Source organism: Phyllostomus discolor, chromosome 1, assembly GCF_004126475.2.
Source record: "Phyllostomus discolor isolate MPI-MPIP mPhyDis1 chromosome 1, mPhyDis1.pri.v3, whole genome shotgun sequence".
NCBI lineage: Eukaryota > Metazoa > Chordata > Mammalia > Chiroptera > Phyllostomidae > Phyllostomus > Phyllostomus discolor.
Window position 1 is genome coordinate 64,721,449 of NC_040903.2, and position 26,855 is coordinate 64,748,303.

Here is a 26,855-nt window from a genome sequence, read left to right on the forward strand (position 1 = left end):
TTCCTGAGCCTTTGTTCATTAGCTGCAAGTCTGATGCCAGCTGCATGTAGGGGTTTGCCTTCAAATTTCCAAGTACCTCTGCTTCTAACTTGTGCTGGATCCCTGGCTTTAGGATATAAGAATTTCCCTTTCTTGGTTAATTTGTTGTTTTTGGAAAGGCATATGCTCTTATAGCTTCTTAAGGGTTAGGAAGTGGAAATGAGTGATAAAGTTTTGAGAATGTGTATACCTAGAATTGTACTTAAATTACTCTTATTCTTTAAATATATCATATATTTAAATATTCAATATATAATATATTCACATACATATATGACTATTTTAATAATAATTTTGAAGTTTTTGCTTTTTTGCAGTCTATTTTCTTTAAGTTCTCGTTTCCTATTTACTATATTTGTCTCTTCCTTTGACATTAGATGTTTCCCTAAATATCTGATAACCCTTGGCTGTCCATTTCTACTTAACAGTGAAGTACTCAACGGCTGATTGGAAGCTTTGTGTACGGGACTGGGGCTGTCAACTTGTGGGCTTTGTGGGAGGCGACAAGGGGGGAGACTTGACTATTTAATTAGTGGAAACTACAAATGTCATTTCTATAGGTCTTTTCTCCTGGGGAGGTTAAAACTCCAACAAAGAAACACTTTCAGTATTAATTACTGAATTTTCAATATGATGTTCATATTCCTTTTATTTTGCAATATAGTTTTATAGGTTTGATTTTGTTTGTTTGCTGTTCACTCTACTCCAAACAAGGGGATATGGGTTGCCCTTTGCTCATTCTCTATTTATTTGAGAACTTACCAGAAAGAAAGTAAAGAAGGAAGGAAGAAAGAAAGAGGATGAAGCGAGGGGAGGAGGGAGAGAAGAAGGAAGGAAGGAGCTAAATTTCATGATAAATTATAGTAAATAGTAAAGCCTCTCTCTTTTGTGACGGAGTACATTCTCTTTCTCCATAGGTATTACTGTCATACTGTGAGTCATTATTTCTGATTGAGAGACATTCAAATCCTCTTTAAAAAAGGAATGTCACTCACTCACTCTTTCAATTACTGTTTAGTTACTTCTAGATCTTTCTTGAACTGTGAACACCAGGCATACTAAAACATTCACTTGGTTTTGTACAGAAGTGAAATAATACTTTGCCAGTTGTTATAACTATATATGCATAATGAGTTATTGTTTAATAGTTTGGAGTCAACAATACTCTAATATACTTTTTAAAATTCAAATTAGTAAAAGAATTGAAGCTTGAATCTATTAGTAATTAGGAAAGAATTATTGATAGAGATTGCCTCTTCAAGGCATTTTAAAATATTTGATTACATTCTTCACATTATCAGAGACTAGGATTTAAGTCTTCATTCTGAGCATCAAAGGTCCTGATGCAGTGTTAGGAAGAACTGCCCATCAGTGAGCGCTGTGCACTGAGATTCAAGTGTGTTGGCATTTCTACTTTACATGTAGAGCACGGTTTCCTGTTGCAAAGAGTACAGCAGTTTTTCATTTGTCACCACATGACAGGAGGGTATTAGAGCTGTATTTTCATTTAGTGAAATGACCCTGAGGCCACAAAATGTGCTCTGGGTAATATAGTGGTTTGTGGCACTGGGCTAGGAGCCCGTATTGTTCAGTAATTCATTTTAGCACAGGGTTTCCTGAGAAGGAAGTGTTTCTGGACTCGGAATGTAATCTCCTAGGAAGTATTCAGTAAGATGGACTGTGTGTCTAAAGGTTAAACTGTTTTTCTAACAGGTATTCAATGGCATTAGAAGTAACTCACCCCAGCTGGAGAAGCTGTGTAGCAGTGTGAATGTAAGTGATGAGATCAAGTCTTCAGGAAATACAATGAAAGTAATTTATTTCACCGATGGATCCAGGCCATATGGAGGCTTCACTGCTTCCTACACATCCAGTGAAGATGCAGGTAATATAGGGCTTTATGAATGCATATGCACTGCAGATGTGCCCACAGCTGCTGCCTGCAGCAGCAGAGCTGTCTATTTTCACTTCTGTGATTAAAGTTACACCTGGGATCTTCTGCATAAAGCAGACATATGTAACCAGACAGAAAACCCATGATGGATAAATTTTTTTAATTAAAAAATAAAAAAGCTTTGGCTTTAGAAAGAGAACTGCCATCGTGAATTAAAACTTTAAAAAGGAGAATGGGAAGGGTTTACAGGAACAAATTTAAAGGACACATGGACAAAAACTAGGGGGAGGGTAGTAATGGGAGGGAAATGGGGAGGGTTGGGTGGGTAGCCTGGATTGGGAGTAAAAGGGAGAAAACTGTACTTGAACAATGATTAAAATAAAATATATATATAACGCTGTTAGAAAAGATGCTAGCTCAGTTCCACACAACGTTGCCATTGTAGTTGGTTTCCAGTTCTGCAGTCTTCTGTCATTCTTTTGTGCTGAGAGACCATCTGTCTCTTAGAAGGTAACTCACTTCCAGAGAGTAACTACATTAATTTAAGACAGATTTTATTGTTTCTTCATCATCTATCTACATCCACATTTCCAGTGTAAATGAGGAGGGGTTCACATTTGACATAGAGTATTTAAAAATTAAGCAAGAAATGGCCCTTTTATTCCAAATATCCTTCTACTTTCTGGATTGGTGTTATTATCCAAGTTTTAAATTTAGGAAGATTAGAACTTAAAAAAAACCTGTGAGTTATTTTATTGATACATAGAGTGTATGTTTCCTATTAAAAGGGGCAAACTCATTGGCACTGTAATGTTAAATGATCTGTTTGATCCAATTAAACTCTTAGGTAAGTAGAAAACTGCTAAGTGGAAGCAATTGGGGCCACTGTTATATTCTGATATTCCTCTAAATTAAATATTAATAACAGTAGACTCAAATGAGGAAATATTGACGTACAGCCAGACCCCACCTACACACCTACTCTTCATGGGAAAATAAAGAAGGGGCTTATTTTTGCACATATTTTGTTCTAAACCCACTGAAACTTCTCCCAAGGGTTGCATCCATGAGCCAGCCCTTTACCCACAACCTTGACTTCACCTAGAAAAAAAAATGAAAGTAGTAAAAATGTCACTGCTCACTGCTGTTGTTGCAGAGATTGCTCCTGTATTGTTTATATCTTGTGTTATGGCATGAATTTTACTACTGCTTCCTCTGTTGCCTTTTGTTTTGTTTTGTTTTTTTTTAGTGTGTGGAGGGTCCCTTTCAAATTCCCCTGGAGGAAACTTTACTTCTCCTGGTTATAACGGAGTCAGTAATTACTCCAGAAGCCTAAACTGTGAATGGACACTCAGCAATCCAAATCAGGGAAATTCATCCATTTACATTCATTTTGAAGATTTTTACCTGGAAAGTCACCAAGACTGTCAATTTGATGTCCTCGAGTTCCGAGTGGGTGAGTTCAATCAAGGACATTTCTCCCATTTATCTACAGTATTCTTCTTATGCCTGCAGACCACCAGCGATGAAAGGAGTCAGATGGCTGTAAATATATATACATAAGATCCAGAGGAATGTTGGCCAGACAGAGCCATAACTCCATGTGTGCTCAGCTGAGGAAAACATGCCCTATGAACAATGAGAGAGATGAATCAGTATCTAAAACCTGACCATATGTCTCGATTGCATGAGATTTACCTAGGAGAAATTCTGGTCTGTCTTCCTCTCTTAATGAGTTCAGGTGGTCCCTTCAACTGAAATCTAGTATTTGAGACTCCTCTCTTCAGAGAGTGGAACAAAAAATGGTCAGAATGTCGGTGGTTTACTGAACTTACAGAATTCACAAAAGCGGCTGTGGAATTCTGCTTAGTCCTTTGAAGTCAAAAGAAATTTTGAAATGTACCAGATGGAGAAGCCCATGGGAGCTCCATGAGAAATCATCCCCAGAGCAGTCAAGTCTGTCTTTGATTTCATGACAGAAAAGGCTGGAGGTGTACTTGGTAGACCATAATTCTCTTAAGAATGTTTGAATGTTTGAAGAAAGATAAATCTATTTTAGTTCTTGCCAATAGTCAAGGCATAGACTATCCATTAAACTGCCCTGATCGACACATTGACACTCTTTTCCACAGTAAAAAATAGAGAAGGAAAGCAACATGGTAGACCATCTGTGCCATCCAAGGCTCATCAAGTTCCTGTTATTGCAAAATGTAAAGAAAAGGAGGCTGAAAGCAGCAGCAGCTAGTGTAGTTTTCTGGTGACAATTTTAGGAATCAATGATAGGTTTGAGAACATGGAGGACAGAATTTTCTAGAAGGAGAAATAGATAAAGTCTGTGATCACAGACCACCTACCTCAGCAGGAGAATCATGTGGGCTCTGTGAGACAGATAAATCTAGAGAAGGCTCATGAGAGAAATGGAAGTTGCAGTCTGAGATTGTTCTCCATGTGATTCTGGTGAACTCTCACCACTGCCAGTGGCTCAGAGCCTCTGGCTTATGGATTCAAATGAAGCACCTGTATGTCAGTTAAATGCAATCTTCTCTCTATTCCTTCATTTTAGAGACAGTTAAAATACTATATTTTGTTGACTTTTAAGATCAGTGATGTTGTTTCACTTTTAAAAAAAGCAGGGAAGCGTGAGCTCTACAAGTGCTCTATAAATGTTAATCAAATTATCACGAAAAGTAACCTTCATGAAAATATTCAACTTCAAATGTGGTAGTTCTTGGTCTGAGTACTAAATACACCGTGTGTTTTGGTTGATTAAATACAGTGAATAAATCATTAAAATATTAGATACTGCTTTTATCTTGATAACATAGTTTGTCACTGTTGGTATTATATTTCTTACTTCCTAAAAAAAAACAAGGCACAAACAAAAGGTTGTTTTTTCTTAAATTAATTGCATCTTTGTTTAGATGTACTAAAATAATTATGAAAACAAGTTGGGACATAATGGCACCTACATTAGAGAAAGAGGCCCATACCAGAAAAACATGCTTTTTTGTTGTTTATTTGTTTTTTGTCTTGGAGGGACTCTTTCTTTTGCATTTGACAAAGATGGAGAGGAAACTTTTGAAATGTCTATTACTAATGAAAAATTTAAATGTGTGTAAATGAGCACCTTGAAGTTTTTTATTATTGATTCTTACTGAATTCACTGACTATATTTCTTAAAAGCTGTATAACTAATGGCACTTGATGTGTTATTTTGTTCAGGTAATGCTGAAGGGCCTTTGATATGGAGACTTTGTGGACCTTCAGCATCCACAGTGCCGTTGGTTATACCTTATCCTCAGGTATGGGTACACTTTGTCACCAATGAACGTGTAGAGCATACTGGATTCCATGCACGGTATTCCTTTACAGGTAAGACTTATGATTAAGCTTTCAAACTCTGGCAATAAAATAATAGGTAACATTTTTATGATATTTTCCCTAAATATCTCATATATATTTTGTTAGATTTATTTCTAGGTTGCTATTGCTTTTGTTGCTAATGTCAATAGGACATTCTAAATTACATTTTTTGATTGGTTGTTGCTGATATCTAAGAATTTTTAAATTTTTATATTGATTTTTAGCCCAGAGAACTTGCTATACTTTCATTAGTTTAGTATTTTAACTATAATTATCTTTGTTTTTTGTATAAATAATCACATCTTCTGAAAATGATAGTGCTTTTTTGTAGCCCTAACACTTCATTTCTTTGTCTTGCATTATTTCACTAGCTAAGCCATCATCATAATTTTGAATGGAAGAGATGAGAGCATCTGGTCTTGACTTAATGCCAATGCCTATGACATGCCATTGTTAAGTATATGGGCTGCTCTTAGGTTTTCAATAAATACTCCTTATCAGAATAAAGAAAGGCCCTTAAATTCACAGTGTACAAAAATGTTGTGTTTGCTTTTTTCCCCCTGGGAATGAGTATAAGATTTTGTCAAATAATTTTTCTGCATCTATTGAAATGATTCTGTTTTCCTCCTTTAATATGCTAATGTGATAAATTATTTTGAATTTTTTCTCTCTTTAAACCATTCTTTGATTTCCAGGATAAACCCTATTTAGTCATGATGTATGTTTTGAACATATTACTGGGTATTATTTGCTAATATTTTGTGTTAGATTTGCATCTCTGATACTTAGCTTGCACCTGAAAATTCATCCAGGTCAGATAGGGCTACTCCTTGCTGCTGCTTTGGGCCCTTGAAGTTTTTCTAGTTCCTTTTCACTAATATGGCAGTCCTTTCAGATCCCAACTTCATGTAAACTCTCAACTCTAGTTCTTGACTTCGTGGGGGTCTGAGGCCATATGCTCCCTTACCGTCTGGTCATAAAAACCTTAGACCCCAATCCCTGGGCCACACATCTTGGTTCTCTGTCTTCTCAGACTAATATACTTTCAGCATGAGATTACCCCTCAGAATTTGAGTGCACTTATTTGTTGATTTTGGAGATCTTCTTTCTTCCCATTAAGTTTGGATATAAATCAAAATATATTTTGGTTATAGTTTTATCTAACACTTTTTTGTGCTATAATCAAATGGGAGTTGATTGGGAGAAGGTTTGAGGAGGAGTGACATTGAGGCAAGTATTAATTAATTAATCTACTCAATTAATAATTTTGCCAGTTTATTTTTCTTTATTAGATTGAAAGAAAGGAGTCAGACTTCAGGAAGCAGTATTATTTGTGGGAAACATCATACCATGCTATGCTTTATATATGGATCTGTTTTTCGATTGCTGTGCTCATATACAAGTGTATTTTGATAGCTGACTGCAGACATATATGCTTATTAGCAAATGACAAAGTCTTTAGTTATGGAAATAATCATATTCTTCCAGCTTATGTTTATTTTCATTGGCATGGCTTTTTCAAGAAAGGCAATTTTATTTTGTCTCTAGTACATTCACTCTCAGTTATACACACACACCTAATTTTGCTGCATTGTGGTACAATATTATCTTCTTTCTCCTTTGTACTAAACTTGAGCCTGTTTCACTCTGTGATTCTGCATATAGGATTTTGTTTATTTCTAATCTGGCACACAGTTTTACTTTGCTCTTATCCAATTTCATTTATTTATTCACTTATTGTATTTTTAAATTATAAAATATGAGAGCTTGAAGTATAATGTACCTTGGTTTTGCAGGGGGGTTTTTCCTATCTTATTTAGAAGGTTACAAATCTAATTTCAGACTGTGGTGGAATACAGATAGGTGAGAGTGGAGTGATCACAAGCCCCAACTATCCAGCCTCTTATGACAGATTGACCCACTGTTCTTGGCTGTTGGAAGCCCCTCAAGGCCACACCATCACTGTGAGTTCTGATGACTGAGAAAATTACTTCTGAGACTATAGAACTACAATATCATGTCCTGTGTGGGAACAGAGTTCTTTTATCAAGTAAATATTAGCCTTTGATTTTGTAATCAGATTATTTTCTCCCTAAAATTCTCTCTTATAGAATGACATCTGTAAGTTTGCAATTACTGGAGAATAAGTTCTTATTTCAAACATTGGAAAAGCTCAGAGTAGAAGATAATTCCACACCCAGGAGTGACGTGTATTCATGCACTTAACATGATTTGCCATTCCGGCCCAGTGAACTGAGGAGTTCCCCCTAGTGACTCTAGTCTGGAGAGAAACATCCTTTTTCACAATTTCCAAGGGAAACTTCAATAAGAAAAAAGGAGGGCAAAGGAAAATTAAATAAAGAGATACAAATACAAAATTATATAAATTAAAACAAAATAAAAGGATTTGTGGGGAGCTCATCTAACTCCGGGTGGGTAAACTTATAACTCATAAAATAATAAGTAGTGCCTCATTATTTCTTTACTTTCCTGCAGCTTACATTTAGTGACTTTGATATTGAAAGCCATGCAACCTGTGCTTGGGACTCTGTCACTGTCAGGAACGGTGGTTCTCCCGGATCGCCCATAATAGGACAGTACTGTGGGACTTCCAACCCTGGGCCAATCCAGTCTGGTTCAAACCAGCTGGTGGTGATTTTTAACTCAGATCATTCGGTGCAAAATGGTGGATTCTATGTTACGTGGAGCACACAAACTTTAGGTAAAAGAAACATTCTCTGCACTTACCATCTTTTTTCTTTGATTTTAAAATTTAATAACTAATTCAGCAGGTGTATATTTTGTATACTGTCTGTAAGACTCAGCTCTAAATGCGCCATCTTATGTAGCAACCCTGAAAGGAGGACACAGCACCAATACATGTTTTTTCCATTTTGCACAGGCAGAAACTTAGGATACATGGGTTAATAAATTGCCTAGATTGTGTAGCTAATAATTGGTAGGGTCAGGGTTTGAATAAAGACAGAGCCGAGAAACTTTGACCTTAACACTTCACCATTCTGCCTCCATAAGCAAAAGGGCACAACCACAGAATCATCAGTAATAGAAAAGATGTGTTGGGATTGCAAGTAATTTAACATTTGGCAGCCTGGAGGAAGACTGATAAGCGGTGAGCTGCTGGCAGGAAATAAGTGGTCCACATCATGTGGAGTCTTGGCTTCCATATTATCCTAAAGTAGTGGGGAGCCAGTGAAGAGTGCTGAGCAGCAAAATAACAAGATTTGTGATTTTAGAATGAATGCTCTCCCTGGAGTATGTGACAAATAATCGTACATTTGATTTCAAAGGATGTAACATTTGAGTATATAAAGTATGGACTTCATGGAAGTTCCCAGAAAATGTAAGAACTTGTATCAGATACTTTTAGTCAGGATTTTTTTAGAGCCTTGCAATGTCACATACACAGGGCAGTTCTTTCCAGGAGAGTCAGAGTTATTACAAAGATCTTTATGGAATGAGTCAAATTTTCCTTCATTAAAGCACTGGTTGCTGTGAAGTCAGAGGGAGTTTTTAAAAATTTTTTCTCGAAAGATTTTAGTTATTTAGTTTTAGAGAGAGGGAAAGGCAAGGAGAAAGAGAGGGAGAGAAACATCAATGTGTGGTTGCCTCCTGCACACCCCTTACTGGGGACCTGGCCCGCAACCCAGGCATGTGCCTGTCTCGGAATTGAATCAGCGACCCTTTGGTTCACAGGCCAGGGGCACTCAATCCACTGTGGCTTTTGTCCTGTATTAAGTACATAGTTCAATAGTATAAAATAATTCTAGATTTTTAATGTCAATCCATGTACTTTATTTCCATTCATCAATATTTTAATAGGAATGAACCAGGGTGATTAATGGAAGAATGTTCCCTTCTCAAGGTCACTTTCTCTAGACCTGTGTGTTAGAATAAAATTGCAAATGAGTGAGGACTTGTATTCTTGTGTGTTTGTGGTAATAAAACGCACAATTTGGGATTGCTGGGCCACAAATTGTAGCCTCAAAGGAGGTATGTCATATGGTGTTGTCTGAAAACAGGGTACAAGTCCATCCTTTTTGTGACGAGTATTGGAATTCTCAGTTGAGCTCCTAGAGGTGTGACAAAAGAGTAACAGCTGACGCTTCTTGTAGATTCAGTGCTCCTGACACTGACTGAGCATTCTTGTTGTATGCCTGCTCCAAAGGCCAGGGACTCATACAGAAGGAGAGATGAGCTAAAATCTCACATTTAGAAATGTGTTTTCTCTAGAAGTCTTGGCTTAACATTGTTATTGTCCTCCGGATTAATGACTTTTTTCATGACAATTTTTAAGGTTGTGGTGGAATACTTCATTCAGATAATGGAACAATCAGATCCCCTCACTGGCCTCAGAATTTTCCTGAGAACAGCAGGTGTTCCTGGACAGTCATTACTCATGAAAGCAATCACCTGGAGATCAGCTTTGACAGCAACTTCCTAATCCCCAGTGGTGACGGACAGTGTCAGAACAGCTTCCTGAAGGTTAGTGGGCTTGTTTATTTAACTGGAACAGAACTGGTTTTGTGAACATAAACATTTAGAGTAGAAATGACTCATTGCCTCTCAAAGTAAGAAAAGGACAATTTTTCTGCTTGGATTTCTTGAATTAAAAAAGTGAGAAATCTCAACTATTAGGAGTTAAACTTTGAACCACAACACATGCATTGCCGTGGGACTTCTTATTTGCTAATACATGGGGAAAGTAACTTAAGGAAATTGTTTTCTGGCTGGCCTTATTAAATTCTCATGAGCATTAGTGGTTCTTTCCTTGTGTAGAAACTAAAGAGAGAAAAGGCCAGATTTTGTTTTTTTTCTTATTCCCTCTGTCTCTGTTCCTTCTCCCTCCTTCTCTTCCTGATAGATCCTCTGGGACAAAATGAATGTAAGGCACCATTACAAGCATCCTCTCTTTTAAAGTATGCTATAAAAATTACAGAAGGCTAGAGAAGTGGCTATTGTTGCCTTCACCTTGGCCTTGAGAGCCCACAAGCTGCAAACACCACGCGAGAGACCCAAGTCAAACAGCGGCAGTGAGGCAGTCAATTGAAGCTGGCTGCCTGACAGCTACCGCTCATGCGGCGCTGGCCTCACTGTCTTGACTTACAACCATGATGACTGATTGGAAATTCATTCTGTCTCTGCTCTTTTCCATCTTATATGTTTTATTTCTAATAGGCTATGCCTTTTAGTGGGAAGAACATCAGCCTTAAGTTCACATTAGCCTGGGCTCTTTCAAATCTCTTACATTTATCACCTGCATGTTTCTCTGTGAGCTAATTAAACATTTGAACTTAAAATTATTCAACTGTAAAATAAAGAGAACGATACCTACTTCAGTAGGATTGTTTTAAGCATTAGAGGTAATATAATATAACATAGTGTTCAGTACTGGGAATATAAAACTACCTAATGAATAAAATATTTTTATTATTTTTATTATTATTATATCATCTCTTAAATTATGTTATATATCTAATTAATCTGTGCTTACTGTTTAAATAAAAATCCTGTGCTTATATAAAATATGTGTGTAATAAAACACACTTAATATACACTATTTCTAATTGCTTTTTTCATGAAACAAATGAATTCTCTCTCTCATGGACTGAGTCAGCATCTAATGTGCAGATGTAAGACTCGAACGTTCTTTCACTGTAAATACAGATATGAGACATTTCTTTGGCCCATTTTTCCTCTGGTTGAACTGGGAGTCCCTCCGACATCGGGCCAAGGCAACACCACCAGCAGGCGGGGCAGGTCAGAGCCCTGCCGAAACTGGGCAGCCTGGGCAAGCGCCCTTTGTCCCTCCGGACCTGAGACTGCTACTTCTGACAAGAGACAGAAAAGTTGGTGGGCAAAACCAGCAGAAGAATCCACCTATAGCAAGCAAACTTAAACCTCACACCTTATGTGAAAATTAACTGAAAATAGACCATAGACTGAAATGTAAAATATATAGCCATAAACTTTTAGGGGAAAAAACAGCAGAAGATCTTCAGGGCCTAGAGATAGGTGAAAAGTTCTTAGACTAAACCTAAAAAGAATGATCTATAAAAAGAAAAATTAATTGATTTTATCTCATCAAAATGTGAAATTTTTTGTTTTGTGAATGCTTCAGTGAGGATGGTGAAAAGACAGGCTACAGACAGGCCACAGGGAGGAAAGATTCACAAACCATGTATCTAACAGCAGACTACTATTTAGAATATATACAGAACTTGGAAACTCGTGTAAAAATACAAAATTTCCATCAGAATGTGGGCAAAACATATAAACAGGTATTTCCCCAAAGACAATACACAGGTGGTAAATAAACCTAAGGAAAGATGTTCAGCATCACTAGCTGTTAGTGAAAATGCAAATTAAAACCTCACTCAGATATTGCTGCACACCTCTCAAAATGGCTACAATTAAAAACTGACAAACACAAAATCCCAGCAAGGTTGGGAAAAGACGTAGCACTTATCCATTGCTAGAGGGAATGTAAAATGGCACAGCCACTCTGAAAAACAGTTTGGCAGTTTCTTACACAATTCAACATGCACTTACCTTAAGATCCAGCAGTTTCACTTTGGGGACTTACCCCAGAGTAATGCAAACTTTGCCTGCACAAAACCTGCATATCAACGTTCACAGCAGCTTTATGTGTAGTAGCTCCAAACTGGAATCAGGGAAATGTCCTTCAATAGTTAAATGGTTAAACGAACTCTGGTACGCAGAAACCATGGAACACAGCTGGATAAAAACAAAGTACTGACAGACTAAATTTAGACAAATCACCAGGGAGTTTCACCAAGTAGAAAAAGTCAATCTCAAAAGGTTGTATAATCTATTGTCCCATTTATGTAATGTTTTGGAAATGGCAATATTTGAGGAATGGAGGACAAAAAGACAGAGGTTAGAGAGCCAGGGGTGCGGAAGCCAATTGTGTAACTCTAAAAGAGCAACTCGAGGTGTTCTGGTGGTGTTGGGCCTACTGAATGCAGGGGCATAGAACTTGTATGAAACTGAATGTACACACACGAGTATACGCACAAGGAAAACCAGGCAAGTGACCAAGACTGCTGGGTTGTACAGCTGTCAGTGTTGTCATCATACACTGCAGCCTTGCAGGATGTCCGCGTCGGGGAAAACTGGAAATGTATACAGGGATTTCTCTATTTCATATCTTACAACCACATATGGATCTGGAGTTCTCTCAGTAAATATTAATTTTTTAAAAAAGTGACTTGAATGATAAAATATCACTTGCAGCCAGGCTGCGTTATAGAAAAACCTTAAGTAAGTTGAAAAGTTTTGGACCTGATGACAATTTTGTAGATCTAATAGTTTGATGAGTCTCATGGCACAGAGCCCATGACATGCGTTGCCAACTGACAAGGCAGCAATGAATACTTAATTACTCCTCACCAGTGTTATCATTACGACATGCATGTCTTGGGCCAAAAGGTAGAGCTGTCAGATCCATAATCAATCAATGACTTCAGAAGGTCTAAGTAAGCACTCTTGAAGTTCTTCATTAAAGAGCTTGAGATTCCTTATTAAAAGTTATCTCCTATCACTTTGCTTTTTTAGTAATATTTGTAAAAATAGTATATACAGATATTAGTAAATCATGTTTATAATTTTACTAAATATAGATAGAAAACTTCTGTATACTGTTTCCTTCAATAGTTAAGGGAAAAAATAAAAAATTAAAAGGAATATTAGGGAGAATAAAGTGTGCATTTCATTCCTGACATACCTTTAAAACGTTTTCAATTGCAATTTACATTCAATATTATTTTATATTAGTTTTGCACGAGCACAGTGGTTAGACAATCGTACACTTTACAAAGTGTTTCCCCTGATATTTTCACTACCCACCTGGTACCATACAGAGTTATTAAAATATTATTGACTATCTTTCCTATGCCATACTTTACATCCTTGTGACTATTTTGTAGCTATCAATTTTTACTTAACCCCATCACCTTTTTCACCCAGTCCCCCAATCTCCCTGTACTCTGGCAACCATTAATCTCTTCTCTATTATCTATGAGTCTGTTTCATTTTGCTTGTTCATTTATTTTTTTCTTTAGATTCCACATATAAGTCAAATCATACAGTGTTTGCCTTTCTCTGACATACTTCACTTAGCATAATATCCTCTAGGTCCATCCATGCTGTCACAAATGGTAAGATTTCATTCTTTTTATGGCTGAGTAATACTCCATTGTATATATATATATATACCACAACTTTTTTATACACTTGTCTATTGATGGGCACTTGAGTTGCTTTTGTATCTTAGCTATTGCATATAACACTGCAATGAACATAGGGGTGCATATTCTTTCGAATTAGTGTTTTGGAGTTCTTCAGATTTAGATCCAGAAGTGGAATTCCTGAGTCATAAGGCAGTTCCATTTTTAATTTTTTGAGAAAACTCTGTACTCCTTTCCACAGTGGATGCACCAGTCTGCATTCCCACCAACAGTGCACCAGGGGTCCCCTTTCTCCTCATCTTCACCAGCACTTGCTATTTGTTGATTTATCAGTGGTGGCCATTCTGGCAGGTATGAGCTGACATGTCATTGTGGTTTTAATTTGCATTCCTCTGATGATTAGTGATGATGAGCATCTTTTCATATGTTTATTGGCCATTTGTATGTCCTTCTCCAAGTGTGTTTATTTAAGTTGTCTGCTCATTTTTTAAATTGTATTGTGTGTTTGTTTGGTGTTCAGTTTTTATCCTGGTACATTTTTTATCTTAGGTATTTGACAGAATATCTGTACTTTTGTTCTCATTAGCTCCAGTGCCAGGCACTGGATTAGATATAAATATTTATTATTTATATCTAATAAATGGAAATATAATTTGACTTTAATAAAATGACTAATGGATGCCAGTGTTTAAAAAATCAATTCAAATGATATCACTTTAAAGAACTGAGGAATATTAAGTCGGTGCTATGAACCCATGCTGTCTCATTCTTCTTCCTATCAGCTGATATGCCAATAGAAATGTTTTTAATGGCTTGATGTTTTATTGCTTTGTTGAGAAATATTCCTGAAAATGATATGTTCAAATAAGTAATCTTGCATAATTTGATGTAAAAAGAAGTCAAACGGCCAAGGAAGACTGACACAAACCTGATTAGTTTCTTGCCTTCTTGGGCTACATAATTATTAGCTGGGGGAGTCTTGTCCTGTGCATCCTGGCCCCTAACCACCACCTGCCACCCACACGCCAAATATGACAAAAATGCCTTCAGGCCTTGCTAATAATCATTTTTCTGTGGGAACAGCAGACTTGCTCCCAGTTGAGACTCTCTCATCTAGGAGGGCCTTCCCTGGTTAAACATGTTTAATAGTATTTTTCCCCAATGGTGTGTATTCATGACCTCATGTCAATATTTTCCTCTAGTGACTCAGCATTTTCTATACCATGATCTTTTGTTTGAACTACTGTAACACCCTCCTGGCAGATCTCCCAGCATCCTCTCTTTTCTTCTATTCTTCACATTGTAATATTTTCTAAAAGCCAAATGTCTTCTACCCTTGAGCTTCCTTGAGGCTCCTCACCATTTTCAGGACAGTGGCCCAGATCTCTAACATTGGACGAGGCCTGCATGGATCTTAGCCTCTCCTCACACCTTACTAGGGTTCCTGTCTGTTCTTTGAACTAGACATGCCTTTTCTTGCTATGGGGTTTCCTTAGGCAGGCTCACTGCTCTGCAAATCAGGTAGAGCGCCTTATTGTATACTCTCAACAGTTCCATTGCAGCCCCTTTCAAAGTTGGAATTTTGTATTTAAATTTGTGTTTCTATGATTAATGTCCTTCACTAGTCTGGTTAGGATAGGCTTGATTTGGAAATTCGATGCTTATCATTTATTCCTCAGACACTATTTTTCAAATGAGTGTATTGGTTATTTCTTTTCAGGTAGCTAAACTAACTAAATGACAGACCAAATCTACCTGGGAGTTGCTCACCCAGTTTTTGCTGAATAATACCACATAGTGACCAAATTTCATCCTTTCTTCAAGTTGAGCCTTAAAGTTTAACTTTGGCAGGAATTCTGCTACGATTTATTTCAGTGTATGCTAGTTACATATGCAAGATCTGTCCAGAAGGTATCCAGCCATGAAATATGACAAATAGAGACATTTATTGAAGAAGATACAAGGTATAAGAGACATTGTACCTAGAACAATGATGCCTCGGGCCCCTTCAATGTACACATCTTGGGACTTCGCACTGTTCTCCCAGTCTCCATCAGGTGCCTTGCCATATTTGCCTGAATCTCACCGATAGTCTTAAATTCCTTTAGTTTTCAGAAGAACTAGAAGTGGCAGGGTGCCAAATCTGGGCTATAAGGGGGCTGAGTCACCCAGGTGATTTGACATTTCACCAAAAGACTGCATGAGATGTGATGCATGAACAGGCGTGTTGTTGTGATGAAGCTGCCAATTGCCAGGTGTCCATAGCTGCAACCTTCTGAATCATCTGAATAGTTTCTGCAGAGGAATGTTCAAGCTTAATGCAAAATTTGATGCAGATTCATTGCTCTACTTGCTCAGTCATTTTGAATGTGATAGCCACACAGTACACATACTCACTCAATGGTGTCTACCACCCCCACTCACTAGTACAGTGAAGTCATCATTGTTCACACATGTGCATTCCAGTCCACTCTCCTTGGCTGCCAGGTTACATGAATGTCATGCACATTGTTCTCGTTATATTAACAATGGCTGGACTTTTTCTAGATCGACCTTACCTACTTGGAATTCACGTCCACTTTCTTTATGCTCCACAAAAATATTAATTTTTATAGGTTTCTTGCTTGGTAGTGTTCTCTACTCATAACCCACAATTTTCCATCCACTCAGGACAAATGGTAAGCCCCACACATTTCTCTCTCTCTCTCTCTCTTTCTCGGCACCAGCAAGCTCAGCTAACTTAAATTAAGTCAGCTAAGAGAAGGTGAGAGGAAACTGAGTAGTGATTGATTTTTTTAAAAAATTACTGTCTAGCTACACAAAAATAAACATAATGCACTTGGGAAAATTAAAAATGAGACATGCTGTTAAAATGCAGCTTAAAACTATTATTCTCAAAAGAAAATATTGCCTATTTGCAGGTGTTTTATTTACTAGTATGTTTAGGTTGCTATACACCTTCGTACCATGATTTTTCAGCATTGGCATTAAAACGTCAACAGGAAAACCTTGAACATTAAGTTATGTTTGTGGCTATACTAGGTGTGGGCGGGAACTGAGGCGGCAGACACAGCACTGTTGTCCACGAACTGTGGGAACGTGGCTCCCGGCACCATCATCACACCGAGAAATGCACTCATGGCTGTGTTCCAGTCTCAGGAGGCACCAGCTCAGGGCTTCTCTGCTTCCTTCGTAAGCCGTAAGTGGCACTAAAAACCAAACTTAGAGATCCTTGAAAGGGTGTGGCTGCCACAGGTGGGCCTGGGGAGAGTAAGGAGAGTGGGGCACTGCGCCGGGATTGGCTAGAATGGGGTCCATGTGGGAGAGTGCGGCTCAGCCTCCCATCCCTGAGAGTACTCCCGTCCTTCAAAATCAGTGAGAATGGAACTGAATTCAATGGTAGGTCAATTGAGAGTTGATGTAAAAGGTCTGAGTGCCACTAAGACATCCAAAATTAACCCTGAAATCTCAAGGGGCCAGGAATTTGGCAGGTGCCCAGGAGGCTAATAATTACTAGTCACCCAGGTACCCAGAATGTGGCACATTGACTACCTGCACTGAAATCACCTGGAGCTTTAGAAGCATGCTGATCCTCGGGCCTCAACTGACCCATCTGAACTCAGAATTTCCATGGGTGTGGACGGGCATGTTTTAGCTCCCACCCAGATGATTCTCACGGCCAGTAAACCTTGGGAGACACTTTCTTCAAAATTTTCCCTTCCTTCTCATTACTACTCACAAATGAGGTTGGGGGGAATGTAGCAGTGTTTAAGCCTCAGAGCCAATGGTGTGTGCCTGTTGGCTGAATTGAATCAATAAGCTACTAACTGCAAACCACTGTTCAGGAAAAAGTTTGATGAAAGGAATCAGAGGGAATAATGAAGTGAAAGGGTACTTTAGACACAAATAAAAGAAAGGGTGGAGGCATGACAGTCAAACCGAGACCTAACCTTAGGTCTTCACTGGGTTGCTTGTACATGAGTATATGCATGTAACTGTGTGTGCTTGATATCGAGGTAGAAGGGCACTGATGTTTACGTACGTGATAGATCAGGGAGTGATGCAGATTAGCCAGTTAGTGGTGACATGGAAACAAAAGTCAGTTTAGTGGTGAAAAGATACTTCCGTTTCTGGCACCAGGCATTCCAGGAGTTGGGGTTAGTACATTCAACCATTTTTTAAAAAGTGGGTATTTTTGTTGTCAGATTACAATGGTAATTAAATAAGATAGTTTTCTAGCAATATAACAAGATATTTTAAAAGCACTAGGTGTACCAGTGTGGTACAAATCACTTTTCATTAGTCATTTCTTTATCTACATGAACCATATTAAATCTTTACTAAGTTATCCATTCTTTATTCTCTTAAAATTAAGTGATTTGCAACAGATTTGTGGTAAAAATTTCTACTACTTAGTTGAAAACCCTACAGCATTTTCTAAAAAAATATGTAATGTTCTCATTTATTTTTTGAATGAGAATTCCATTCTCTTAGTGATTGTTTCTTCTATTTGGAGTGCCTCAAGAACACGTCTCTATAGAATTTAGGAAATTTGAGTCTTTTCCTCACTGATAAAAAGATACAGAATGTGAGAACAAATGTTTTGACAATGCTTTTTTCTTCCTGCATAGGCTGTGGAAGTAATTTCACTAAGCCTTCAGGTTACATCGTCTCTCCGAACTACCCACGGCAGTATGACAACAACATGAATTGCACCTATTTCATAGAGGCTAATCCTAAGTCGGTGGTCCTCTTGACTTTTGTATCTTTCCATTTGGAAGGTAAGCCTATTCGCATGTAAATTACTATTGATTCTTAATAAATGAATGAGGAATAAGCAGAGGCATAGATAGTCTAAGATCACCATTTGAAGAAAATATTTAAAGTGTCACAGAGCCCCTTTGATATAAACTTGATTAAAATTCCATCCAGTGTTTTAAGAATACAGGCACCGTGCTATTCCCTCCAGAAGTGAAACAGAATAACACAAGAGCTTTAATAACACAAGCCTCAAGTTAATACCCTAAGGAACATAAGTCTGAAATGTATTATATTTTAATAATAGTTATTAATTTATTCATTTACATTTATAGTCTATGGACATAGATGTGGATATACACACCCACAGTCATTCACACACTATGACTAGTGAGAGAAACTATCAAAGTAAACTTTACAAATATCCGAGCTGTACTTTTAAATATTGTCATGGGACACGCTTTCATCTCCTTTCTCTTCTATTGTCTTCATCAGTCCCATATATATGGTTGTCAAACCTCTAACCACAACCACCTTGTTGGGTTCCTTACAACATTAAGGGGTGGGCTGCTGGCTGAGAGAACAGGGGAGCTTCTGGTTTGGGCTGGGCCGTGGCTGCAGCAGGCACAACTTGGTGTTTCATGGATGCTTTGACACTGCAGGAAAGAGATCCCTCCAAGTAGATGGGTGTTTTCAACCACTCAGTCATACCAACACTTTTTACAAGTTAAATTTTCATTGCTAAAGTATAGTTAATCAGTAAATTTATCAAGCTGCCTCTGCACAATTTAAATTTCTTTCCCTTTAGGCAGTCTACCATGGCAATGAAAAGTTACATTTAGCAAAATGTTCTCCAGCACTCAGTATCCAGGAAATTTATGTTTCGCAAAAGTGAAAATGACGTGTCAGTCCTCATAGACTGAGAAATTCCACAAAGCCTCTCCCATTTGATCCTTTTTCTGTGACCTCCTTTTCCTAACTTTCACAAGTTGTGGTGTGGGGCACCTGTGTTTGCTAGAAATTGCCAAGTAAGCATGATGTATGTCCCTGTAAAAATGCAACATGAAATTAATATGATCTCCTCAGCATTTGCTAGCACCAAACCCCAGCAATCAAAAAAAGGTGTTCATGATATATACAAGCATTAGGACAAAGTAAAGCAGTGTATGGGAGATGATCCAGTTTTCTGTTTCCAATAACATACATGTGAATAATCTGTAGGGTCCTTAAGTCATACTTGAAGAGTTGTTACCACTGCGCCATAGATGGTGATATTTGTTTTCTTCTTTATACCTTTTCTATTATTTTTATGTTCAAGGGAATGTTGTTTTAATAACAGGGAAAAGTGTGTGGCTCAGACTGTGCATTTGCTCTCATTAAATTACATAAACAGAAGAATGTCATATGCCAATGACATTTAGAGTAAAAAGGAGACTCTGTCAGATGTACTATGTACAATAGCCACAAAAAAGTACCACTGTACCAACAGGATATGTATTATTACAAGGGAACCTACACTTGCCCTAAACAGGAGCTCCCTGACTAGATGGGACACAGGGACGGCACAGTCCGATCACTGCACGTGGGGTGTGGCAGGGCGAGCATGGCATTTCAGATGGGTTCCCAAGGCCAGGCTGACCATGTACTAGTTACCTGACTGTGTAAATTGCTTAATCTGTTTGATAATCACTTTCATCTTTTAAAAATATAAAATAGTCATTATAAAAGTCAGAAAATGCCTCTAGAAACATATTTTGTGAATCATAATTCATTGTGTGACCACTGTTTTCTCAAATCTCCAGATGTGCCCTGACACAAGATGCCTGAAGGCAGGTACTTGGTTTTGCAGATTAAGCGATTTCAACTTCTACTAATGGATTTGCTGGTCATGACCCAGTTGAAAAGAGTGATTTTTTAAAATAAGATAATATCTTTATGATAATGCCTTGTGACATTTCCAGTGTTATAAGTACTCAGTATTTTCAAATGGCTAAGTAGGTAATTTCTGGCTACAGTTTAATTAAATTATAATGATTACCAGAAAGGGCACCATTAATCAAATCTTGAATTAGATTCTTATCACTAATCATATCAATGCTGATGTTCATTAAGTAACATCAAGAAGCTACAAATCCGTTAGCTACAGTAACATAACATTCTACCCTTTCTAAAATGAGCCCAGAGAATTCACGTGCAGCAAGCTGTGATAAAACTGGGTATTGCTCTCAGGGTAAATCATAGCCTCTGCTTCTCAGGAGCATTGGCCTTTTAGACTGCTGTAGCCCATAGGAACTGTAGAGGGACTAAGTCCCAAAGACTAAGCATTTCTGAGCCTAACACTCGGCAGAGCCATCGCCAACCTAGGAGGAGATGAGGGTTCTAGATTTGCCTTTTCATTGGGCTATCCCAGCCTATAAAATACTGGAAGCACATTTGTTCATACATCGTGATTGCTGAACACTGACACCTGGTTAGGAAAGGTTCTCTTTTCAGGCTGGTATACTAAGTATTCAACTACATACTGGCAGTTTCTGTACAGGGAGGTTACAAAGGTTCAGTAACTTCTTTCTTTTATTTTTTTCTTTTTTAACTAATTTTCACTAAAGCTGCTCTAAAAGTATGTTATGATATTTTATGTTGGCCTAAATTTCTCCAACTTTCTTCTTATTATCTTTCCAATACTAGTCATTCTACAAACTGCAGACTTATCTTTCCTACATAATCACTGCTTAATACAAAAATTCCAGTGAAATCAGAAGTCATGGGAGAAATTTTCATTTGAGCATTTATTTATAAGACAACCTTTTTTTTTTCCTGAAAGTAAACTCAACATTAAAATGGCTCTTGATATCCTGAACAGTGTCTTCAAATCTGTGAAATGGGAATTAACAAATTCAAAATGTTTTTTTTTCTTTTGTCAAAAATGAAACCAGAAACAGACAAAAGTTAACAGGGAAGGATGAAAGAGAAACTTCCAGTGTTTGTACTTATTATGCAATCTGATGTCATTAAATAAATAATTATTTTATTTTCCCACCCATTGAACAGTCTAGAAGTATATTTTTGTGTTCTTATTATTCATGTGTCCAGGTAGATGCCTCCAAGTTGCTGGGAAGATTATAGGCCCTTTTTTTTTTATTACTTTGTAAGGTAGAGAAGTTAGCAGGCATAGTAACCTAAGGCAAGTGAATGTCTTCTGTATCTTGATTTTTCTATCATTAAAATTAGATAATAATATTGATTCACCTTGGTGATGATAATGAAGAGTTTAGAAATTGTTAACAAAAAAATTTCTGTATATAGGTAAATTCTAAACTCAATTTTCTCAGGTCCAGAATACCTTTTGATAAGAACTGGATAGAAGAGTAGCACATTAGCACAGAAGGTGGAAAGAACTAGAAAGGCAAATGCCTTGGCTCACTGTCCCCTAGGGATGGATGGTCCCAATGCCCCCAGGGGAACAGGGCTAGATTTCCAGGACAGCCAGATAGGAAGGGCTATATAATAGTTGCTTGAGTTTTCTTTTATTAACTTAGAAGAACTGGTTTACAAGCTACACCTAGTATAAAGCTAAAAGGAAAAGGAAAAATTAATTTTAGGCTTTTCCTTTTGCCCTTTTTTTCCCCACTAAGAAGCACAAAAATTGAGTTTTGTCAGTTGTCTTAGCTCACATTCCATCCCTCCATTTACTCGAAGTTTTTTTAAGTGGCATTACTCAACTACTTACCATTTCTTCTCTTTGCTTTCTCAATCATTCTAAAAAAATCAGTATGTAGACACATTTCACAATTCATTACCTTAGAAAGCATTGGGCAATGGTTCTTTTGAAATAGTTTCTATGGATATTTTATTTAAATTGGTCTAGCACTAGAGGAGACACTTTGGTTACGTGAGATTCTTCATTTGCCCGGGTTTTAAAACTTTGGCCTGCACACTCTATGGAGCTTAGTTTAATCTTAGTACATGCTCCTCCCTCCCTCTGAATCACACCCTCCACTGAGGTAACCAGCTAGTGGAGCAGAGGTAATCGGACAGACAATAGACTGCATTCACAGCGGGCCCCTAACTCACCCGCCTCGCCTCTCCCTAGAGCCCTTTGTAACTTTCCTGAAAAACTTTATCTTATCTACAATAGTAAATTGTTTCGACCAAAAGAATTTTTCTATCTCTACTCCTCTTAGGCAGTTCTGCCTTTCTATGACTCTCAGGAAAAAAAAATGCAATCTGAATCTAAATTCCACAAATTTATGTAATTTTCTGAATTACTCATCCCTGGTTCCCTTTCAATTTTCTCAAAGTTCTTGGAATCATAATGGCATTCAGAATTGAACATTGCTCAGCAATAAAGTCCAATATAATGAAAATTATATTTTAGTATGTTGAGCATTTAGTATGTTGTCATTTTAAACAATAAATGTGTTTCAAAGGTTTTTAGAAGGATGGAAAATAGTCATGAAAACAAATCATGGAGGGTCATCTTACACCTCAGAGATTTCAGTAGTAAATATACAACAAATTGTTTACTGAAGATAGAATTAATAATAAATGTGGCTCCTTGTCCCATGAAATTGGCTCTAGTTTGAGGAAGAAGTATTGTTCAATTTCAGGATACTTGTCTTCCTGACACGTTCTCATACATTTCATTGAATGCTACCTCTTGGTCATAACCTCGACTTTGGTATTCATCTGGCTTCTTCAACACCATTTTGTAGGCCTGACTAAGTTCCTTTCTCTCTCTAACACGCAGTCATGGTGGTTGCATTTAACTGTACCTATTGTACTTAAGAGCTTTGTATATGTTTTGGTTAGATATTTAATTGGTTCCCCCTATGATTATGGAAAATTGTTTGTCATTATTTTCTGGTGCCTGTGGCCCTTGTCACCAAATGTCCTCCCATTGAAAATTCAGGCTAATATCTTCAATTTAATATGATGATGGAGGATGTAGAACTTAGAAAAAGCTGTATATGTGTGAATTATTTGACATTAATGGCATTTTATATATCAGTTTCTTGTATATCACCTTGTTTATAATAATCCTTGATATGTTCTCAGACTTTAGGTAACTTTCTAAGACCTGATATTATGTAATGTATGATTTGCTGTGCAAAAAAATTGGAGGGGCACCCCACTTTAAAGAAGTGACTACTGGAAAGGATATAAGAATGTTTTAATCCATCAAGCAGCTTGCCAAATATCATAACTTCCACAATTTATTGAGTCAGCCTTTGAGAATGAGCAGATTATGTTTAATGGTTTATTTAGTTATTTAATATTATGTTGCTATCTACAAAATATTAATATCCCCTCTCAAATTCCTCTACTTCTCCCCTGCCTAACTTCCTTATTGTTAAATACAGACCTTTTATAAACAAATATATTTTGATTTTGTCTCAATAGAGATATATGACCATTACTTTATGGCGATATTTCTATAATTGAACTAGTTCTTTCGATTAATTATTTGAAAGAATAATCAAGCATGACATATCTTACCTTATTTTTCAGTCTTTTTATTATTTTGTAAGATAACTATCACTGTGATAGTCTGCAAGATCTGTCTATAAAGTATCCAGCCATGTATATGAAAAACAGAGATATTTATTTAAGAAGATATGAGAAACAAGAAACATTATACATAGGACAATGATGCCTTAGTCCCCTTCAAAGTAGGCACCTTGGGACTTCACACAGTTCTCCCAATCACCATCAGCTGCCCCTTTGTAGTTTCCTCAATCTCATCAACGATCTGAAATATCTCCCCTTTCAAAGGTGATTTTAGTTTTGAGAAAAGCCAGAAATCACCCAGCATCAAATATGGTCTGTAGGGGGACTAAGTCAGCTGGGTGATTTGATGTTTTGCCAGAAAACTCTGCAAGAGATGGATGTGTAAGCAGTCCTGTTGTAGTAATGAAGCTGCCAATCACCCGTTGCCCATAGCTACAGCCTTCTGAATCATCTGAATAGTTTCCATGAAGGAATGTTCAAGCTTAATGTAAAACTTTATTAATTCTTCTACTTTCTCAGTCATTCTTAATGCAACTGCTGCACAGTACACATCCTCACTCAATAGGGTCTACTGCCCCCACTGACTAGTACAGTGAAGTCATCATTGTTCACACATATGCATTCCAGGACACTCTCCTTGGCTACATCGAAGGTTACATCGATGTTGTGCAAACCATTCTCATTATATTAACAATGGCTGGACCTTTTTTGGGCTGACCTCATGTATCAGGTTGCCAACAACTTAAGCACAGAATAACTGCAGAGAAGGCCGTCTGATCAATGTGAGGCCAAGACTGTCATCTAGCATCAGCAATATTTCTTTTCATTGTGTGGTTTTGGATTTATAACTTTATATATTCTTGCAGGCTAAAGATATTTTTATAAATAATGCATAACTTTTTCTCCCTCAGACTCACCTACTCTACATTTTTAATATTCTAGTGGGGCTATTAGAGTCTTCACATCGAATTCTGAGGTTAAAATTAAGGTATATAATCTGGCAGTATTCAAACTGTGAGTCTGAGTTTAATCTACTTTTTTGTCCTATGTTTCTAACATTATATTGCTTCTAACTACATAATAAGGTCATTGAAATTAAGTATTTCACATTTTTAACTTGTAGATTTATGCCCATGTAGAAGCATTTCTCTTCCAGGATTTTCAAAATGAAGGGATTCCTTGAGGCTAATTTAATAAATATATCTTGAATTGATACCTCAAGATTTCTTCAGGCTAGATAGAAACTTAGCTGAGGAGCCAAATACATTCCTAAAATGTCTTAAGATTTAAATTGCAGAGATATTTTCTGATAATAATATTAATTTTATCTAAGATAGTACTTAGATCTAAAAAGGGGAGAGAATATTTAATGTATAGATATGTAAAAAATACAAATGCGTTCACCAAGGGCCTTTCAGTTCAAAGTGGTAGATTATCTTCAAGTTAGTTTGGATATAAACTAAAATTTATAGGAAGGACACTGGGTTATCTCATCTCCTCAAAGGAAGGTTTAAAAATAGGAAGGGCAGTAATGGGCTTCCAGAAGGTGTGTAACAAGAACCCTTCAGAATGCCCTCTCATCCCCTCTGTCTTGTAGAAGCTTTCTGTGTGACAGCCCCATTTTCTCCAACTACAGCCTGACTTCTGTCATGTGTCAGGAGATGCTGCTGATGTCTTCTGAGTTGAACACCTTTGGCTTTTACTACTGACTCCCTCTTGCTAAGTTATAGTTTGAACACAGCAGATCGGTGTAGACTAGGTCTGATGTTGTACCTTGGAGCAATCAATTTATCAACAGTGCTCAGGATGGTGGAATTCTATAAAAAAATACACAACAATGATTATGATTATGATAATCCACGCTATATCAATTAGGAATTTCTATGGTATAATTAACAGGGAACTTAGCTCAACCTGATTTACACGTAAAAGGTCAATTTGTTGGCTTTACTTCTAAAAACCTCAAAGTTGGGTGTGCCTCAAACCTGCTTGATCTATCATTTTACTTATGTCATTAAATATTCTACTTTTTCTATTCTCACTCTGTGCTTCTCAGTGTGAGCCTTGCCTTAAGGCTGGTTCCTCTCCTGGCTGTGGGGCAGCTGCCCTCACAGTGAGGGCTGTGTGCCCCTCAGGCACATCTAGGAAGAGAGAGAGCAGCTGTGCGGTGGCATGCTGGAGTGGGCTTGGACCGTCCTGTAACAGCCAATCATGCTATTGATTCCATTCCAAATTCTGCATCTAATGACCTCATACTGGTAGCATGAAATTGGCTATGGGGGAATATTTATATCATAGAAATTGGCAAGCGCTACAAATCAGAGCTGTTTTTTTCCCTTCAGAGAATTGGTTGTTACATTTACCAGCACACCACTGTCTATTCCAGGTCTTGAAATTTACACTAATTGAATTGTCTTAGGTCGCATGCCCCCCTTTGAAACAAGGTCTATAGCCTGGGGACTTGAAATTATGAAGTAAATGTATATCATAACTTCTTTCATTTATAAGAGTGTTCTGGCAGCAAACAGGTAGTCTGAGTTCAGAGTCCACCATGTCATTGTATGCAATTATACAAAATCTTGTAGTGTAGTTTTGGCCAGTTCCAGTGGGGAATTTATAAGTAGGTGAATTTTGTGTGTGAGAGAGGAGGAAGGGTATTCAATATATGTTCATTTTAATACCTGCATTAAAGAAAAGCATTTTGTCAATGAGAACATGAAAAGTATTCCACATTATTAGTCATCAGAGCAATGTAAATTAAATATCACGCTGAGGTTCCATTTTACACACCCCACAATGGCTGAAACTAAAAAGACTGACAATACCAAGTGTTGATAAACATGCAGAGCAAGCGGGAGTCTCATACATTCCTGATGAGAATGCATACAGATATAACTGCTTGGAAGAATCGATTGGCAGTTTCTTACAGAATTAAATACACACCTAATTTATGACCCTGCCATTCCATCCCTAGGTATTTACCCGAGAGAAATAAAAACATATTATCATACTAATATCCAGAATGTAAAAGAAGAACTCAACACTAAATGACATATAGCTAAATT

The 26,855-nt window shown here is 37.3% G+C and overlaps 1 protein-coding gene across 3 annotated transcripts in view; it reads left to right on the top strand.

Moving 5' to 3' along the window:
• The window catches only part of CUBN (cubilin), a 250,170-nt gene that overhangs the window by 173,913 nt on the left and 49,402 nt on the right, over positions 1-26,855 (top strand). For all 3 annotated transcript variants that reach the window (XM_036023812.1, XM_028507866.2, XM_036023821.1), the window contains exons 49-56: positions 1,753-1,924; positions 3,183-3,389; positions 5,156-5,305; positions 7,139-7,260; positions 7,793-8,018; positions 9,612-9,799; positions 16,567-16,723; positions 18,156-18,305. In XM_036023812.1, the coding sequence (XP_035879705.1) occupies positions 1,753-1,924; positions 3,183-3,389; positions 5,156-5,305; positions 7,139-7,260; positions 7,793-8,018; positions 9,612-9,799; positions 16,567-16,723; positions 18,156-18,305 (1,372 nt within the window). The remainder of the gene's footprint in view (positions 1-1,752; positions 1,925-3,182; positions 3,390-5,155; positions 5,306-7,138; positions 7,261-7,792; positions 8,019-9,611; positions 9,800-16,566; positions 16,724-18,155; positions 18,306-26,855) is intronic.